At 47.1% G+C, this 19,609-nt stretch overlaps 1 protein-coding gene across 22 annotated transcripts in view; it reads left to right on the forward strand.

The window, feature by feature from the left end:
• The window catches only part of LOC147014835 (sodium- and chloride-dependent creatine transporter 1-like), a 115,896-nt gene that overhangs the window by 73,014 nt on the left and 23,273 nt on the right, over positions 1 to 19,609 (forward strand). For 9 of the 22 annotated variants that reach the window (XM_085853175.1, XM_085853178.1, XM_085853179.1 and 6 more), the window contains 3 exons: positions 4,709 to 4,809; positions 11,230 to 11,400; positions 13,847 to 14,012. In XM_085853175.1, the coding sequence (XP_085709301.1) occupies positions 4,709 to 4,809; positions 11,230 to 11,400; positions 13,847 to 14,012 (438 nt within the window). Of the gene's footprint in view, positions 1 to 4,219; positions 4,810 to 11,229; positions 11,404 to 13,846; positions 18,787 to 19,609 lie in introns of those variants that run through there. The other 13 variants (XM_085853187.1, XM_085853189.1, XM_085853188.1 and 10 more) reach the window with 6 other exon arrangements.

The raw sequence follows: 19,609 nt of genomic DNA on the forward strand, positions 1-19,609 counted from the left end.
CGCCCACTTTCCTCCCCGTTCTCGCCCACTTTCCTCCCCCGTTCTCGCCCACTTTCCTCCCCGTTCTCGCCCACTTTCCTCCCCGTTCTCGCCCACTTTCCTCCCCCGTTCTCGCCCACTTTCCTCCCCGTTCTCGCCCACTTTCCTTCCCCGTTCTCGCCCACTTTCCTCCCCCGTTCTCGCCCACTTTCCTCCCCCGTTCTCGCCCACTTTCCTCCCCGTTCTCGCCCACTTTCCTCCCCCGTTCTCGCCCACTTTCCTCCCCCGTTCTCGCCCACTTTCCTCCCCCGTTCTCGCCCACTTTCCTCCCCCGTTCTCGCCCCCTCTCCCTCCCCCGTTCTCGCCCCCTCTCCCTCCCTCGTTCTCGCCCCCTCTCCCTCCCTCGTTCTCGCCCCCTCTCCCTCCCTCGTTCTCGCCCCCTCTCCCTCCCTCGTTCTCGCCCCCTCTCCCTCCCTCGTTCTCGCCCCTCTCCCTCCCTCGTTCTCGCCCCTCTCCCTCCCTCGTTCTCGTTCTCGTTCTCGCCCCTCTCCCTCCCTCGTTCTCGTTCTCGTTCTCGCCACCTCTCCCTCCCTCGTTCTCGCCACCTCTCCCTCCCTCGTTCTCGCCACCTCTCCCTCCCTCGTTCTCGCCACCTCTCCCTCCCTCGTTCTCGCCACCTCTCCCTCCCTCGTTCTCGCCACCTCTCCCTCCCTCGTTCTCGCCCCCTCTCCCTCCCTCGTTCTCGCCCCCTCTCCCTCCCTCGTTCTTGCCCCCTCTCCCTCCCTCGTTCTCGCCCCCTCTCCCTCCCTCGTTCTCGCCCCTCTCCCTCCCTCGTTCTCGCCCCTCTCCCTCCCTCGTTCTCGCCCCCTCTCCCTCCCTCGTTCTCGCCACCTCTCCCTCCCTCGTTCTCGCCACCTCTCCCTCCCTCGTTCTCGCCACCTCTCCCTCCCTCGTTCTCGCCACCTCTCCCTCCCTCGTTCTCGCCACCTCTCCCTCCCTCGTTCTCGCCACCTCTCCCTCCCTCGTTCTCGCCCCTCTCCCTCCCTCGTTCTCGCCCCTCTCCCTGCCTCGTTCTCGCCCCTCTCCCTGCCTCGTTCTCGCCCCTCTCCCTGCCTCGTTCTCGCCCCTCTCCCTGCCTCGTTCTCGCCCCTCTCCCTCCCTCGTTCTCGCCCCTCTCCCTCCCTCGTTCTCGCCCCTCTCCCTCCCTCGTTCTCGCCCCTCTCCCTCCCTCGTTCTCGCCCCTCTCCCTCCCTCGTTCTCGCCCCTCTCCCTCCCTCGTTCTCGCCCCTCTCCCTCCCTCGTTCTCGCCCCTCTCCCTGCCTCGTTCTCGCCCCTCTCCCTCCCTCGTTCTCGCCCCTCTCCCTCCCTCGTTCTCGCCCCTCTCCCTCCCTCGTTCCCGCCCCTCTCCCTCCCTCGTTCTCGCCCCTCTCCCTCCCTCGTTCTCGCCCCTCTCCCTCCCTCGTTCTCGCCCCTCTCCCTCCCTCGTTCTCGCCACTCTCCCTCCCTCGTTCTCGCCCCCCTCTCTCCCTCGTTCTCGCCCCTCTCCCTCCCTCCCTCGTCCCTCTCGTTCTCGCCCCTCTCCCTCCCTCGTTCTCGCCCCTCTCCCTCCCTCGTTCTCGCCCCTCTCCCTCCCTCGTTCTCGCCCCTCTCCCTCCCTCGTTCTCGCCCCTCTCCCTCCCTCGTTCTCGTTCTCGTTCTCGCCCCTCTCCCTCCTTCCCTCGTTCTCGTTCTCGTTCTCGCCCCTCTCCCTCCTTCCCTCGTTCTCGTTCTCGTTCTCGCCCCTCTCCCTCCTTCCCTCGTTCTCGTTCTCGTTCTCGCCCCTCTCCCTCCTTCCCTCGTTCTCGTTCTCGTTCTCGCCCCTCTCCCTCCTTCCCTCGTTCTCGTTCTCGTTCTCGCCCCTCTCCCTCCTTCCCTCGTTCTCGTTCTCGTTCTCGCCCCTCTCCCTCCTTCCCTCGTTCTCGTTCTCGTTCTCGCCCCTCTCCCTCCCTCCCTCGTTCTCGTTCTCGTTCTCGCCCCTCTCCCTCCCTCCCTCGTTCTCGTTCTCGTTCTCGCCCCTCTCCCTCCCTCCCTCCCTCGTTCTCGTTCTCGTTCTCGCCCCTCTCCCTCCCTCCCTCCCTCGTTCTCGTTCTCGTTCTCGCCCCTCTCCCTCCCTCCCTCCCTCGTTCTCGTTCTCGTTCTCGCCCCTCTCCCTCCCTCCCTCGTTCTCGTTCTCGTTCTCGCCCCTCTCCCTCCCTCCCTCGTTCTCGTTCTCGTTCTCGTTCTCGCCCCTCTCCCTCCCTCCCTCGTTCTCGTTCTCGTTCTCGTTCTCGCCCCTCTCCCTCCCTCCCTCGTTCTCGTTCTCGTTCTCGTTCTCGTTCTCGCCCCTCTCCCTCCCTCCCTCGTTCTCGTTCTCGTTCTCGTTCTCGTTCTCGCCCCTCTCCCTCCCTCGTTCTCGTTCTCGTTCTCGTTCTCGCTCCTCCTTCCCTCGTTCTCGACCCTTTCCCCTCCCTCTTTCCCCTCCCCTTTCCCTCCCCCTTTCCCCTCCCCCTTTCCCCTGCCCCTTTTCCCCTGCCCCTTTTCCCCTGCCCCTTTTCCCCTGCCCCCTTTCCCCTCCCCCTTTCCCTCCCCCTTTCCCTCCCCCCTTTCCCCTGCCCCCTTTCCCTCCCCCTTTCCCTCCCCCTTTCTCCCCCTTTCTCCCCCTTTCTCCCCCCTTTCTCCCCCCTTTCTCCCCCCTTTCTCCCCCCTTTCTCCCCCTTTCTCCCCCCTTTCTCCCCCCTTTCTCCCCCCTTTCTCCCCCTTTCTCCCCCCTTTCTCCCCCCCTTTCTCCCCCCTTTCTCCCCCCTTTCTCCCCCCTTTCTCCCCCCTTTCTCCCCCCTTTCTCCCCCCCTTTCCCCCCCCTTTCTCCCCCCTTTCTCCCCCCTTTCTCCCCCCTTTCTCCCCCCTTTCTCCCCCCTTTCTCCCCCCTTTCTCCCCCCCCTTTCTCCCCCCTTTCTCCCCCTCCTTTCTCCCCCCCTTTCTCCCCCCCCTTTCTCCCCCCTTTCTCCCCCCTTTCTCCCCCCTTTCTCCCCCCTTTCTCCCCCCTTTCTCCCCCTTTCTCCCCCCTTTCTCCCCCCTTTCTCCCCCCTTTCTCCCCCTTTCTCCCCCTTTCTCCCCCCTTTCTCCCCCCTTTCTCCCCCCTTTCTCCCCCCCTTTCTCCCCCCTTTCTCCCCCTTTCTCCCCCCTTTCTCCCCCCCTTTCTCCCCCCTTTCTCCCCCCTTTCTCCCCCCTTTCTCCCCCTTTCTCCCCCTTTCTCCCCCCTTTCTCCCCCCCTTTCCCTCCCCCGTCTCTTCATCTAATCTCCCTTCTCTCCCTCTTGTCACTCCCATGACTCATTCCCCCAATTCCTTTGTACATCCTGTTTGCCTGAACATTTTATGCCCTCATTCATATCCCTTCTTCTCCATTCCGAGCCTCCCTTTCACAGAATGAAGGCTCCTGTTTTGAGAATTTCCTTTCCTGGCAGTGCTTTGCGTGTATGGATAGTGGGAGAAAAGTTTGTGCCAATTGGATGTGTGTATATGCCAAGCAGTAAAATTGTGCAGGGGTGGATTGGAGGGTGGGGTTACTTGTCTGTGGATGGATTTGTGAGTGGTTATTTGGCTGTCTTTCTCTGAGTCTGCTATGCACATGTGTGCACCTAGGAATGGAGTTTTGTGTGGGGAAGCGGTGTGTATCTGTGCACCTTGTTGCAAATGAGTGCTTAACAGTTGTGCATTGAAAGTGTGTACGTACCCGGGAGCAGAGTTGTGTATGTGGAGTGCACGTGTACCTGGAAGCAGATGTGTGCATGGGACATATGCGTGAACCTGGAAGCAGATGTGTGCATGGGACGTATGCGTGAACCTGGGAGCAGAGTTGTGTAGGATTAGAGAATGCCTGTGGAAAATGTGTGGGTCACCTTTGCACAAAGTGGTGTGCTGCAATTTGTTTCCAGAATTGTGTGTTCTGCTTTATTTACAGCAGTTATTCTTCTAAGTTGTGCTTTTTCACATTTATGTATGCAAGTGTGTGAATTTGTTTGCAGAGGTGCATGAGCGGTGCACGCATGCTCCACAGGTGTATGCCTTGATTAGCAGTGTGCTTGAAGTGGTTGGATTTGAAAATCGATGTGATCGTTTTGGGCTGTTGCAGCTGCTGGTCCATTCAAAAGGATCCTTCCTCGTTGCTTTGTCCGTGCCATGTGTTGTACCGTGTGCGTGCTTGTGGGGGCTGTGTGTGACAGGTTTTCCAGAAGAGCCTTGTGAGAGAGGCACCACACTGCTGAGGCTCCAGCAAGAGAAGGAATGATGGTGCAGCCATACGAGGTGGAGATACGGTGGTTTTAGTCACCACAGCAGGCTGATATTTACCACTGACGCCGCACAGGATTTGGATGGGGGTGGGGTTGAATCATGGGTTCAAGGGGTGTGGGCTGGTTGGGCTGGAGATGGACAAAGAATGGTGCGTTTGTGGCTGACGATTTCAAGAATGAAACTTGTTTTTTCTTTTGATGGATGCATTCAGGTAACCCATCACCTAATTTATTTTTTTTTCATATTTTAGAACTGCATATCTACATCAAACACCAAGTGACTGTGTGGGATGTGGATTTGCGTGAGAGAGTGAAAGTGAGAAAGTTGCTGAATGTGTGCTTTTGATAGGAGTTATTACATTGCATGTGCATATTGTTATTCTTTGATTATATTTAACATGACCAATTTATGTGGTGCAGGTGGTGAAAATTTCATGGCAGATGTCACACTCATGATTGGATATCGTCCCAACAGTATCATAAAGTGGTCATTGGCTGTAGTGACTCCAGCAATGTGTATGGTAAGATCTGTTCAGTCTGAATTCCCCACCTCGTCCCCGTTCTCCTTTCACCCCCCCCCCCACCTCCCCGCAACCCCTTCTCCTTTCACCTCCCCTGACCTCTGTAGTCCCTTCCCCTTTCACCACCTCGCCCCAGCCCCTTCCACTTTCACTGCCCCTTTCCCTTTCACCCCCCCTGCAACCCTTTCCCCTTTCACCCCCCCTCCTCCCCTTCCCCATTACTGGCACTGTGACATTTATACTCTTAGTCGTCCGGTGGAGTGCTTCAAATTCCATGCCTCACCAGTCACCACTGTGATAGCTGTGGGTCCGATAACTCCAAACCTGACGAGTCTAAAAAAGACCACAGACACCGTCAACAGAACTCACCTCTGGCCAGATCTCCATGCCCAGGGTTGGTTTACTGTATCTGTGAGGTGAATGAAGCAGATATGGTACAGTCTGTGGATGCATAGTAGCTACGAGTTGGCCGAGCAAACCAACGCCATGCGTCGCATTGTTGTTATCTCACGTGCTGATTGGCTTATTACTTTTGCCACCGAAGGTACAGGAGGTTATGTTTTCACCCCTTTCTGTCTGTTTGTGTCTATTTGTTTGTGTACAGTATATCTCAAAGTTGTGGACGGATCCAGATGAAATTTTGTGGACAGGTTGGGTGTGTGTGACAAGGACGAACTGTTTAGATTTTGGTGAAGATCCGGATCTGGATCCGACGACTAGAATTTTAAAAGTGATTCTTCACTATTGAGAGATCTGGCCAAAAACTATATATATATATATATATATATATATATATATATATATATATATATATATATATATATATATATATATATATATATATATATATATATATATATATATATATATATATATATATATATATACTGTAAGCACGATATCTCAAAAAGTTGTGTATGGATTCAGATGAAACTTAGTGGACAGATTGGCGTGTGACCACGACAAATTGATTCTATTTTGGTGAAGATCCGAATCCAGATCTGGATAAGAGAATTATTTAATTTTTACAGTGATTCTTCACCTTTGAGAGATGAGGCGACAAACGATATATAGCATGATAGCTCAAAATTGTATTGGGCCCGATATGTTCTTGTGGATCAGGCATTACATGGCGGAGGTATACATTCTTCCGTGTGCCCTTCTCGTTGAGCAACTGTCACCATAAGCCCCATCTCAGACCAAACCTATCAGGATAAGTTCAGACACTATCTGAAAGCTTCTATGCATTTTATTGTGCACCAAGCATTTGAGCAGGAAATTGTTGGGAAGAATGGCAGTTGGGGAAGTCAAATGGGAAAGTGGCAAAATTCAGACAGGCAAAGCAAAGCATATTCAATTATTTACAGCACATACATTCCTCTTGTCGTCAACATGATAATTCCCACCTTCAGATGCCTTATTACAATGATTTAACACATTTACATTAAAATGTATCCAGGCACCTGAAGGAAGAACAGAGTTTGATAAGAGGGGTCAAGAAATGGGTGTGATATTGTGTGGGGTTTCCACACCCCAGCTGAGGCTGCAATTCCCGTGACTCAGCGGTTCGGGCTTGCCTCCCATGCGCCTCCTCTTGGTCAGCTTACTCTGCTCCAACAGCGCCCCAATCGTGTGGGGGTCGCTCATATATCTGGCTGAATGAGGGTGGTCTGTGTGGCTGCGGTATCTTGTGCTGAGATGCAAGGGAAGGCAGTAACTTTGAAGCAGCTTGCCGGCATCTGGGGGTTCGTGGAGAGCGTGCTGGGTCGAGATGTGTGTCATGTGAAAGAGCTACTCACAGCCTGGAAAGAAGGAAATTAAAAGTCAGAAAGGTGGGAAGATTGTCGAGAAAGAAAGTCAGCAATTGAAGAAAAAGTGTCATTGTCGATGTAGAAAAGTTGCGGAGAGAAAATGGAGGGCAAACCTGTGGTCGTTCAGACATTACAGTGCAACTCTGACCTATTTGTATCCTAGCTCCAAGACCAGACCAGCCAACACATTCCAGTCTCTGAACCCCCTATGAAAAAGACCCTGAATGAAAGAGTTCAAACTGTTTTCCCATTTATTCTCCCTCCACCCCCGGCCTTTCCCCCGCACTAGTGATCCCCAGGGCTCCTCATAGGCATATGACTTGTGGGGGTGGACCAACCTCCCTTGATTGTGATTGGTGCAGTCTCGCATCCATGCCCAACAATAGTGCCTGATTGGCGGATCTTCACCATTGTGGTTCCATTCCTGGGAAGGGGGAAGGGTCTGAAAGCCTGCGTGCACCTGTCAAATATGATGGATGACTTGCATTTCGGGGAATTGGTGCACAGCTCGAGTGCACTCTTGCAATTCAAAGGGATGGAGCTTGCCACCCTCAGACCTCAGGGCTCCCTCATTTTTATGAGAATATGGGACTTTCAAAATGATGCTATTCACCCCAGAATCCTTTCCACGCATTCGCAAACACCCCTAGCTCAACGTCCATTGGGGGCATCTTAAAATATATTATGCGTGTGAGATAAGGATTATTTGCTAAAATTGCTCGAAACTTTTAAAAGACACCAAAAATACTTGGGGGTGGGGGAGGGAGGAGAGGTACCTTGGAGAAAGGGATGTGCATCTGCATAAGAGAGTTGGAGAACTTTCTCAGCTTGGCAACAGGGCTGAGATTGAGCACTCGGCTGCCTGTACTGCAGATCCCAACGGCGTGGACCGTTGCAAGGCCCGACAAACGTGAATGGCTGTGTTATTCTGCTCAAACGCTCAACGATCATTGCCAGTGAGTGGATTTTGATTCTTGCAGGAGTCTCCTGTGATAAGGCAGGCTTTGTGGTTTATTTAAGGGACATCTGCAATTGGAAAGACGATGCTGTGCAGCATTACCAACAAAGTAATGGTTACCAACTCTTCAACAGAGGACACCTTCCCCAAAACAAACAAAGCTTGTGCCAGCTATATTTACGAGAGCCAGATGGAATCGGCAGACTTTCCTGACGGAGAGACTGTATCTGTATCTATCTGGTTTAGGTGCTTCCTAACAGTAATGATAAGGTCATAATCTGGGGCTTGTGAATGCACAAGTTGAGTTTAGAATGGATTGGTTATGTTTAATATTAATCATGCTTGGGGTTGGGGGGGGGACAGTGGGGAGCTGAGAGGGCTCTTATAAACATCCTAAATTAAATAAGGCAATTGTATGTATTGTTCCGGATTTGGGATTTAACACAAGGTGACTTCTCCGACTCTTCTCAACCTCTGGTACCACAGGCTACCACGCTGTGGATATGTCCGCGGCCTGCTGGATGGTTAAACAACTCCGGACGCCGTTTGACAACGCCAAACCTGGCAGTGTCCTCGCTCTTTTAAAAACGAGTTTCCTTTTCCGGTGGTTTGGCAATGTCAATTGGGGTTCATACCCTCAGTGTGCACCCGTCTTTATTCATATGGCCGAGAACCATGGTATGCACTGGCTCATTATGGAGCCAATCAATGTGGAAGAACTTCCCCATCCATCTTTACCTGTTGAAGTGAGTCAATGTAGGAAAGGACCAAGTGAGCAGGTAGGAAACTGGTAACAGTTCAACAAGCACATTTATTTACAAACCTAATCAGTGGCATGTATTTACAAGCAATCATCAAATGATAGATAGGCAAAGATGCATGAGGAAAGGAATTACCCTGGCACTTCCCTTTCTATAATCTTATCTTAACCGGTTATACACACATAGCACCAGCAGGATTGTACTGTGAAAACTTTGAAAGGAAGAACTGAAGACAGTGGCAGACCAAGGTGTAGGATCAGCCTTCTACTCACTGTGGCACACGGCGATAGGTGTGGGCAAATCCTGAAACCAGTAAGGAATGAGGAAAAGCAGAAAGGTGTGGATGTGATGTGTACAATGTATGCCTTTAGGAAAAAAATATGAGGTGCGTGTAAATGTAAAGCCTCGCCCGGAAAGGTCAAGAGGCAAATGATCGATAGCTCTTCGTGAGTCTCGGACTCCAGATAGACAAATTGGGGTTCTTGGAGGACAGCAAGAGACAGATAGTGTGTCAGTATGTAGCTAACTTTCTGCACGAGGGAACTCTCGGCTTGTCCGCTCTCATGCTCGCCTGGTCACAGCGCCGCCTGCCCAGCTCTACTTGGTGCAGCTCCAGTGCGATTGGTTCTGGCAGGTGACTTCTCTTTGGCATGAACAGGCAGGCAGCTTCCTACTTTGGTCCCCAGTGTTTTCCAACAGCTCCGAATAGTCTGCTTTCTGCCTTTTAAGCAGCTTGAATGGGGTGGAGACTTAGAGGTGGCAGAGGAGATGGGGTCAGAGTTCGTGGGAGGTGGAGTTCCCAGGAGCAAAGGTCGTGGCTTGTTCTTTGACCCGTGACCGTGTTCCCATTGGTGCTCTCAATCATCCTTGAGTTGAGATCCTCCCCCGAGTCGACGCTTCGACTTTTCACAGGTTTTCCTGCTCAAATGGTTTGTGAAAGTAGCAACGCTGTTCTCCCCTTTGTCTGAATTTTCGGTTGTTTGTGGTATCGTCTTATAATGTGGTTGTGTGTGGTGTTGTATGAGAGGGCAAATAATGAAGGAAAGGAAATTTATGAATAGTGGGTTACACCCAATATATGTACATGAGGACTGTTAAATGATCATTTGAGAGAGATAGAGATAGAGATAGATAGGAATGAATTGTGCTGTGTGGTGCACAAAATGGTAACTACATTTTGTGAGACATGACTAAAAGAGGGTTTAAAGGAAGGCCAGAAGGAGTATCGAGGAAGAGGAAGAGGAAGAAGACTTACTTTAGCACACACAACACATTTGTGGTGTTCCCCTCTCGACAATGGTTAGGGGCCTGTCTGGGCACATATACTAATGATATAACTGATTAGGGAAATCCAACATGTGATTGATGCTCGTTCACCTCGGGGCTAGTTTCATAACTGTCACTTATGTATGCATATTTTTATGTACATCTGAAAATCATTGGAAAAAAAACAGAATTGGCCTGATCTCCACCAAATTTTGCATAAGTGTTAGTAGAACCCAGGTTAATAATAATAATAATAATAATAAACTCCCCCTTCCCCTTCCGGGGGTGGGGGGGGGGTGGTGATGATGACTTGCTCATGCTCCCTCACGGAGCAGGTGTTTCGAGTACATCTATCTATAATTCCAGGTGTGTGTGTGTGTGTGTGTGTGTGTGTGTGTGTGTGTGTGTGTGTGTGTGTGTGTGTGTGTGTGTGTGTGTGTGTGTGTGTGTGTGTGTGTGTGTGTGTGTGTGAGTGTGTGTGTGTGTGTGTGTGTGTGTGTGTGTGTGTGTGTGTGTGTGTGTGACCGCCGTTTCTCGACAACCACTGGTCCGATCTAATTGAAACTTGCTAGATATATTGCTGGGGACCTGAGGATGTGCCTTTTCAAGGTTTGATATTAATCGGCCAAGTGCCTCCCAAGTTATGGCCATTTATTTACCAAACCAATGACAAGTCACGTTGTTGCGTGGGCGTGGCCGATGGGGAAGGGAAGCTCAGCGGCGTTCATCATTACGGGTTACAACGTACGGACTTCCGGATAGTGATGACCGTGTATTCTGATAATTTCTCTTTCTTATGCGCATTTATAGATAAACACAATGCCCCAAGTTATGATCGTTTTCATATTAGACGGTGCATAAATTTCGGTAACATCAGTGCTGGTATGCTCCGAACCAGGAAGTAAATTTTTTTCTCTCTCTTCTCTTTTTGTTTTTCCTTGCCACGACATTGCGAAAAGGTAAAATACGTTGGCGCTAATTGAATAATTGGGTATTAAAACTAAATTGTGAATAATCGTAACTGCGAATCGTATTCGAACTTCCAGGCCACGCACGTACGGGCACTCGAGAGCAAAGAAATGGCCTGCGTGGTTGTTGTTTGTTGCTCGAGGTTTGAATATTTATTTATTAATTTATTATTATTATTATTATTATTATTATTATTTGTTTTTACGGGCACGTACTAGTATGTTTAAAAGACTATTTGAATTGGATATAGCCCTATCATGGGCAAGTGGCTCGGCTTGTGGAAGTAAGTTACTGAATTTGCACAAGTGCGAAAGGCCATGTTTGCTTTCATTCATAATTTCAAAAGTTCCATATTACTCGCTGTTGATAATTTTCTGCCACAATTTACTCTTGACCACCAGCGAGTGTTCTTGCCCATGAACCTGCAAATAGTTGCCATGCATGTGATTTTGATGCAAACTGGAGTTGCTAAGTGATACTTTGATCAGTCATTTTTCAACTGACAACATGGTCAACTGAGTCAACAAAAATTTATTTCTTCAAGGGGGGGGGGGTGTTGAAACCTTTACTCACAATTAAAGCTCGGGTCATTTTGTATGCCATTTTGCTGTTTGATACATTTTTTATCTCGTGTCATAATCCACCTTCCCCACAGGGCATGTTTTTGTTCACATTGTTGAAACATGAAAGTGTAAAGTACAAGGAGTATGTGTATCCTCCATGGGGTGAGGCCATCGGCTGGCTCATGGCTTTGTCTTCGATGCTCTGCATGCCTTGCACACTACTCTTCCTGCTGCTTAGGAGCAAGAAGGGAAATCTTGTTCAGGTGAGTGGGTGGTGTGGAGTGTTCAATGTTGAGTTGGACGCATATTTTATGTCATTAATTTGGCAGTGATGGGAGTTTTCATATGCTGTGTTGCTTTTAAACCTGCATATTATTAGAATATTGGTACCTCCTGTTTATCCAAGCATGACTGAAGTTTTCATGTCCAATTTTTTGTTTGATGTCCAATTGAAAATTAGTTTTGATGTCCAATTTTGTAAAAAGGGACCAAATGACAAACTATGTACATGGTACAAGTAGTGGACAACAAAATGGAAACACCAATGTAAACTCACTTAATAGGGTGTTAGACCACCACTTGTGGTTATTCCGGCCTGTGTGCTCCATAGCATATAGTCCACCAGCGTCTGGAATTCTGCAGGGTGTATGCGGCACCATTCTTCCACGAGAAAGTCGATCAATTTACACCTTTTTGATGGAGATGGAAAATGCTGTCTCTGGTGTCTTTCCAGAATATCCCATAAATGCTCGATTGGGTTCAGATCTGGTGACTAAGAAGGTCTTGACATATGGATAACCTCATTGTCATGCTCATCAAACCATTGGGTGACCACATGTGCTCTGTGGATGGGGGGCATTGTCATCCTGGAAGACACCCCTCCAGGCAGGAAATAAATTCTGCAACATGGGGGTGAGATGATCAATTGGTACTATTAATTAGTGATTGGCATTGACCTTGCCTTCTAAGGAAATGAATGCACCCAAACCATGCCAGGAAAATGTACCCCACAACCTGACAACCACCAGAACCCTTTCACTGTTGGAGCCAAGTACTCAGCGTTGTAGAGATATTATCCCCCACCACGTGGCGGAAGGGGGATATTGTTGTCACCCAGGTCGTCTGGCTGCCCGTCCGTCCGTCCGGGCGTCAACATTTATAGCTGTGAGTGCGATAACTCATAAACTGTTCGCCATATCGATTTGAAATTTGGGTCACACATCTACCACCTGAAAAGGACGAACCCTATTGATTTTGGGCGTGGCCGGATCCAAGATGGCCGACTGGGGCGGCCATCTTGAAAATTTTTTTTTCACCATATCAATTTGAAATTTGAGTCACTTGTACCACCTGAAAAGGAAGAACCCTATTGGTTTTAGGCGTGGCTGCATCCAAGATGGCCGACTGGGGTGGCCATCTTGAAAATTTTTTTGTAATTAATGGAAAACCGCTTATCTGATTTCAATTATTTTTGGTTACTATGTTCCTCACCCCTGGGGAACTTTTGTGAAATGATGACCAAATGGTGTCTTGTTTCCAATTCACCTCCCTCATTATCTGGAATATGTATGACCTTTTTCATTCAATGGTAAGGGATTCCCCATCTCTGATGGTATATTTTAGGTTGGTGCCACATGGTGAAGGATGATTCATCTGACCACGTCACATTTCTCCATTGCTCGGTAGTCCATTGCGTGTGCTCTTTGCATTGCTGGACTCGCAACCATGCATTGCCAGGTGTGATGAGCGGTTTGTGCACTGCAACCTGACTGTGGTATCCCACCCACTCATGCCTGGTGTTGGCTTAATGGTTAGGGGGTTGTGGGCTTTGGATCCTCGGGTCCTGAGTTCAAATCCTGCTCAGCTGTTGAATTAATACCAGGTGGGGCTAACTCTGCCTGCCATCCTTCCGAGGTCGGCAAAATGAGTGCCAGCATACTGGTATACTGTCAGAGTGGCGACCCGTCCAGGATTGTGTCCAATAGCCAAGGAGACTGCTTGGGCAGCACCAACGCTCGACACAGAGTATGGTCCCAATCTCCTCCTCCTCTGTGGAGTTCTCAGCGGACTGTTTTTAACGAACCTGGCTGTTCACACTCCAGGTTGAAATTTACAATCAATTGATCTGCAGTTTGCTCATCTGCTTTGCCTTGCTCTTCAAATTGATGCACGTATATCGTGCTCCTGGAGCGTGCGCTTCCATCCACTGTTGCCCTTTGCCGACGTCTTTCCCTCAGAGTTCCATGCCGACAACACCTTCGACACTGTTGCCTGTGAAACATCAGCAAGTTGTGCTGTCTTTGTCACTGAAGCTCCTGCCAAATGTTCCCCATCAATCACCCCTCTTTCAAAGTCTCCGAGGTCTCCCCTTGCAGTCGTGCTTGCCATAATTATACGCAACCAGGCCTGTGCAGCATTTTTATACATGACCCGAAGCATGCTGGGAGGTTACTTGCTTAACACCTGTGTGGAAGCTGTTGCTTTAAATATACTTGGTGTCTCTCCTTTACCCAGGTGTTTCCATTTTTTTGTCCACTACCTGTAGATCAGGAGTATTGAAAGGTGGAGAGCCATTCCGTGCTTTGCCACAAGTTTGGTCCTCGGGATATTTGTGCCAGTTGCAGAGACGGTTCCATTAGTAATTACCTTCAAATGACGCCTCTCTTTCTAAACTTTTGTTTCTCATAAATGTTAACTTTTTGTCTGCAGCGCTGGAAGCATCTGAGTATGCCAGTGTTTGAGTCCCATGTCGAATTCTACAGACAAGGCCTGGACGAGGTTCACGATTGTCCTCGTGACTTGGAGTGTAATGCTGTCAGTGCTTCACACTCCATCATTCCACACTCGGCTACGCACTCGCCCATCAGTTCATTTTGTAAGGAGACACGAATGTGAGGTTCACGAGGCTGAAAGGAGAACTTTTTTAAATTTCCTTTGGTGAGTGTCCTCTGGCAGGATGAGCAGGAAGATGAGACGGACGTACTGTAAGGGTGTCTTCATTTTGAGGAGCATTTGCACAGCCGTTTCTACCACTTTTGGTATTCAGGACCGATAGTGTTCTGATTCTTTTTTTAATTTAATTTAATTTTTTTTTTTTTTTTGTCTTGCCTGTGCTGCCATTCTATAATTTGTTTGACAAACACGCGTAGATTGAAACAGGAAGGACGAACCATGACGACTAGGAAGTTGCTTGCTGGTTTAAGCCATTTCGCAGCTTTTTGGCCTCTCACAAAATCTCCCTTTTTTATTTTATTTTTGTGCAGCATTTCAGGGACCACATAGGTATTTTGCTCTTATGGGAAGTTTTTCCTTTCACTATCCCTCTCCCCTTCCCCCCTTTCTCTTCCCCAGGGAAATGTTGCATTGAGATTTGGGTTTTTCTTTTCTTTTCTTTATTTTCCACTTCAATTCTTCTCTGAGTGTATAGTACACTTGGTGGGAGCGAGGATGATGAAGTTGCCATCGATGCATATAATTTTTCGGCCTAAAGTTTTTTGGCTGTAATTATCACGAGTCTTTTGTTACTTGAGGGATAATGTAATTAGACCAATTGCAATGAGCTGCACCAAAAATGGCGAGAGGTCGCAGTGACACTCCGTAACTCTTAACTTCTCATGTTATTTAACATGCATGTTTTGGTGAGATTGCTTTGATGATTTTTTTTTTTTGTTAAATATCCAGTATCAAAGTTAAATTGTAGTTTAAAAAAAAATCAAACATGTAGAGAGGCAAATTAGGGGAATGCTTTAAACATATTGCTGGCAGACTTCAACACGGAGATATTGAATTGTTAGACCGAAAACAATCAGGAAATGTGGGCTCCAGATGACTTGCCACGATAGTTCTATAAGTATGCACAGATGTGTGCACACATTGCTTGGTTCTGAGCGTTGCTACATTCAAATGGAATCCATTTGAATTTGATTAATTGTGTTGAGTACGTTTGGGTGTGAACCTGCTTCGTTCTACTCTTTGCAGTGCCACAGTGTCCACTATGACTGCTCAAAGGACTTGCTTTGCGCTTGTCGAGGCACCACTTTCTGCCATGGCAGGGTGGGAAGCACCTTTCCCGTCTCACTTTTCTCTTAAACAAAACGATCAAACACTAGGTGTTTGGAAGCAGTGTTTATCGTGACGGGTTTTCATTCCACATATTTTCATCTTTGTATATTGCCACCCCCCTTCCCTTCTCTACCCACTGTACCTACCTATTTGTTGTAAAGGAAGTTGTAGTTTATTTGCCCTTTTTTATTTTTTATTTTATTTTTTTTTGGCTCCAATTTTCACTAAAAGGACAGCCTCTCTGGTACTGTTTTCTTATTCAGATATATGGCATTTTGTTCACTGGGTTTGGCTGTTGCAGGTACCCTTTGCCTGTTCTTTGGGAGGATTGAAAGCACTCATTGGTGCCTTATTTTTCCCAAAGCTCTGTTTTGGAGCAAGGTTGTGGTACTTTTAAAACTAGTACTTGGGGCACCATAGAGGTAATAAAATGGTTTGTCCCATTCAGGATAGCAGTTTAGTGCTGCTTGTTTGTGCTGGTCACATGGCTTCATTCTGGTGGAGTGTTGTAAAGAATTGAGGAAAACTTTCCAGGCTTCTGCAAGTGGACACGGCTGTGGGTGTCTGATTCAATCTTTCAGGCATTAAAAGCATCATCCTTTTTAAAGCATTGAAAGTTGGGGAAAAAAAATTAGGAAAAGAAACAAACAAACAAAAAAACCAACAGACTTTATTGCATCGCAAAATATTTTAATAACTTGCTGGAAAAGATGTTCAGAATATTTATAACCCCCAAAATTTATATTGTAGTTTTTCAAATGTGGTTCACAATTTAAAGAGGGGGGGGGGAGGAATACCAAATACAAAAAAATGTTAACTCCAACCCAGTTGTTGAAAAGTTGAAGCAAGGATGAACAAAGCGATCCACTTGGAGGTACAATGCTACAAAAAACAACTTGCAATCACATTGAAATCTACAATTTGCGATTTTGCATTGCAATTAGCACCATAACTATGTGTAGCAAACTCCACTCCAAAGCCCCATTTGCAGAGCTTTGTAGACATGATGGTGCCATGCTGATAGCACAGCTGTTCTGGTTGATGGGTTCAACCTGTTGTGTGGTTGAGGTTACACTGACAAATGCACTAAATGTGAGTGAGATGAAAGCAGAGATGATATGTAGTGAGGACAAGAACTTTGAAGATGTGAAGGAAAATTAAATGAGCAGCAAGTAAGGAAGTGGCTGGGTGTGAAAGACTGGGAATGCTGGTTGAGTATGAAAGGATGGCTGGGTTACGAAAGGGGATGGACGGATGGCTGGGTTACGAAAGGGATGGACGGATGGCTGGGTTACGAAAGGGGATGGACGGATGGCTGGGTTACGAAAGGGGATGGACGGATGGCTGGGTTACGAAAGGGGATGGACGGATGGCTGGGTTACGAAAGGGGATGGACGGATGGCTGGGTTACGAAAGGGGATGGACGGATGGCTGGGTTACGAAAGGGATGGACGGATGGCTGGGTTACGAAAGAGGATGGACGGATGGCTGGGTTACGAAAGAGGATGGACGGATGGCTGGGTTACGAAAGAGGATGGACGGATGGCTGGGTTACGAAAGAGGATGGACGGATGGCTGGGTTACGAAAGAGGATGGACGGATGGCTGGGTTACGAAAGAGGATGGACGGATGGCTGGGTTACGAAAGAGGATGGACGGATGGCTGGGTTACGCAAGAGGATGGACGGATGGCTGGGTTACGCAAGAGGATGGACGGATGGCTGGGTTACGAAAGAGGATAGACGGATGGCTGGGTTACGAAAGAGGATGGATGGATGGCGGGGTGGCTGGTTTACGAAAGAAAGAAGATTTATGAATGACTTGGTAACAACAAAAGATGATTGATGGATGGCTGGGTACAAAAGAGTGCAAAAACACATGGTCGGGGTTGCAATAGATCCATCTGAGATAGATTGGTGATTTGATCTTTATTTCACAATATTTTTTTCCCCCCTCAAATGGAATTGTCATTTTCTTCTTCCAGGTGAGATTGAATCATTCTTTCAATGGTCCCATTTTATGTCAACGACAAAAAAAAAAAATCCTCCCCCACCCTCTCAACAAAAAATAAAACCTTGCTTCTAGTATCAATTGCAAATGCTTCAAATTTGATTTCAACGCTACAGTTAGAGGTATACAAACCAATTATGGTGTTAAATTTAATTCCATTTTCTATCAATGCCCTCAGGCATTGCTTTTCTTGCTAAATAATAAATTGCCAGTTTTTGAGCATCTTCAAGAAAACTGTTTATCTCATTTGACCAGATTGCCATTGCTATGTTAGCCACCTGGAGAGAGCTTTTCAATTCTTAAGCAATGCTTGCATTCCTGCAACACAAGGATGAGGTTCATCGATAGCAGGGGTTTCAAAACCCCACCACAGTGTGAGACTTGTCGGTGTTAAACTCGAGTTTTAGTATCACGTTGATTTTTGAAGGCTTCTCTTGCAGAATATTTTCTTGGTGTCATTGCAATTGAAACTATAAGCATTGTTATACTGAAATACCGAAGTGTTTGTTGGTGTAGAAAGGTGAGCAAATTAATACCTCAAACTTGGGGGGAAACATGAGAAAAATTAAAAAGTTCAGGAGTCATTGTGCCAAACTCTGAGGGCTATGGGGGAGGTAGGTGGGACCAATTAAAAGGAAAGGAAAATGATCAAATATTTGTGGACCACCTTTGGTATTTGTCAAATTCATTAGTGAAATTATTTATTTGGATCAAATCTATCTTGCTGGTTGAAGGTGGAACAAGATGTGGTTGGCAGTGGTGAGTGTGAAACAAAGGATGGTTGGTTTGTGCTGGTGCAAAGTTAAAATGATTTAAAGTTTGAACATATTTTATTTTTGGAAGGAAATTAACATTTTAAAAACTTGCAACACTGCAAACTTGTACAAAGTCAATTTTGCTGCAGAAACTTGTACTGGTCTTTCAAACGTGCGTAAATCCAAAGATAACCCTTGATAGTTTCTTCTGTGTTGCTAACTTTGGAAAAGACAACATCCAAATGTATGGTAATTTGTTTTCAAATTATGAAGTCTCTGAGGAGTTGTCAGTATTAACCTAATGCTATGTCTTGGTCACATGTCGAGGGATTTTTGGTCGTGGTCGGAATTGCACTCCCAAGAGATTAGCATTTCAAAGCCTGTGATTTCAAACTTTTGTGCAATCTCAGCCTTGGAACAGACTTTTATTGAAGGCGGAATCGTTTGATCTCGGTGATGTGGAATGTGCCAAATAGTCGCAAATGAGAGTTTGTATGGCTGTGAAAATGAGTAAAAGCTGTTCGGATGGGAAATGCTGCTGTTGGCACTTGAAGTATCAAATGAACCTTGGTCATCCAGTTTGTAATTGGCTTTGGTGGTTTGTCATAGTTTTTGAAGTCAAAGTTTATTTTTGTCCCGATGTCAATTTTCCTTGCACAACGCTGAATGAATTTCAGGATTTACTCATGGCTATAAAGTCTTTGCAACTAAATTCATGAGGGATTATTTACGTATTTATTTTTTACCCCACCTTGCTTGATGCTCAAACCTTGTTTTTTTCCACACTAGTACATTCTACAAAAGGCTGGTTCCTCTGCTTGATGTATGTATATATATATGAGCTGAGCTTGGAGTGATAAAAAATTCAAAGCTCATTTAGATCCATTTAACATAACAGAATGAATTTGTTCAGTGAAATCAAAGTACTGCATTCCTTTTACAACGATCACTTTTACTCTTTATGCAATAATTAATATTCTGTGGGAACATGGGTTCAAATTCTCTTCAGTTTTCTGAAGTTACCGTAAATGATGAAAATCCTTGGTAGACGCTTGATTAAAAATGAAGCTTGGTATGGTCATTCACTTAAGTGCAGGAATGGAGTAAAGTATGTGAATGCTGTGTTGTGCAGATATTATGAGGGTGGTTCAAGGTTAATGTGGACTTGTGGTCGAGCATGTTAAAATAGCTGGTCTAATTTACTTTTTTTGACAAAGATAGTTCTTGCTCTGAGTAAGTTGTGCAGGATGTCATGTCAATGCTGCTCATAGCATTGTGGTTAAAAACAAGATGGCAACGAGTGGTTCTGCTGTTCCTGAGGGCAGAAGAGGCCATAAAATGGCAATATGGAAGTCAACATTGCCACTTGCACTGTGGAATAGAGATGGATCAATTGGTTATTTGTGATCAAACCATCTGAAATTTACAGGACATTGGCAATTTGGTGATTTATGTTTTGCGAGTTTCGATGGTACAGAGGTCAAAAAGTTCTGAATTTGGTGTTATCCTGAGCATTCTGATGTGCAACCAACTGTTGTCATACAAGCAAACATGAAGCTTGGAGGTTATTTTGGGGAAGAGCAGGAATTGCGATTTGTGAAATTGCAGAAGGATTGTCCGCTTTGGTCTGGAAACTATTATTCTCG

The sequence above is a fragment of the Eptatretus burgeri genome, chromosome 13 (assembly GCF_056783735.1).
Source record: "Eptatretus burgeri isolate ZD-2024b chromosome 13, Ebu_testis_v1, whole genome shotgun sequence".
Lineage (NCBI taxonomy): Eukaryota > Metazoa > Chordata > Myxini > Myxiniformes > Myxinidae > Eptatretus > Eptatretus burgeri.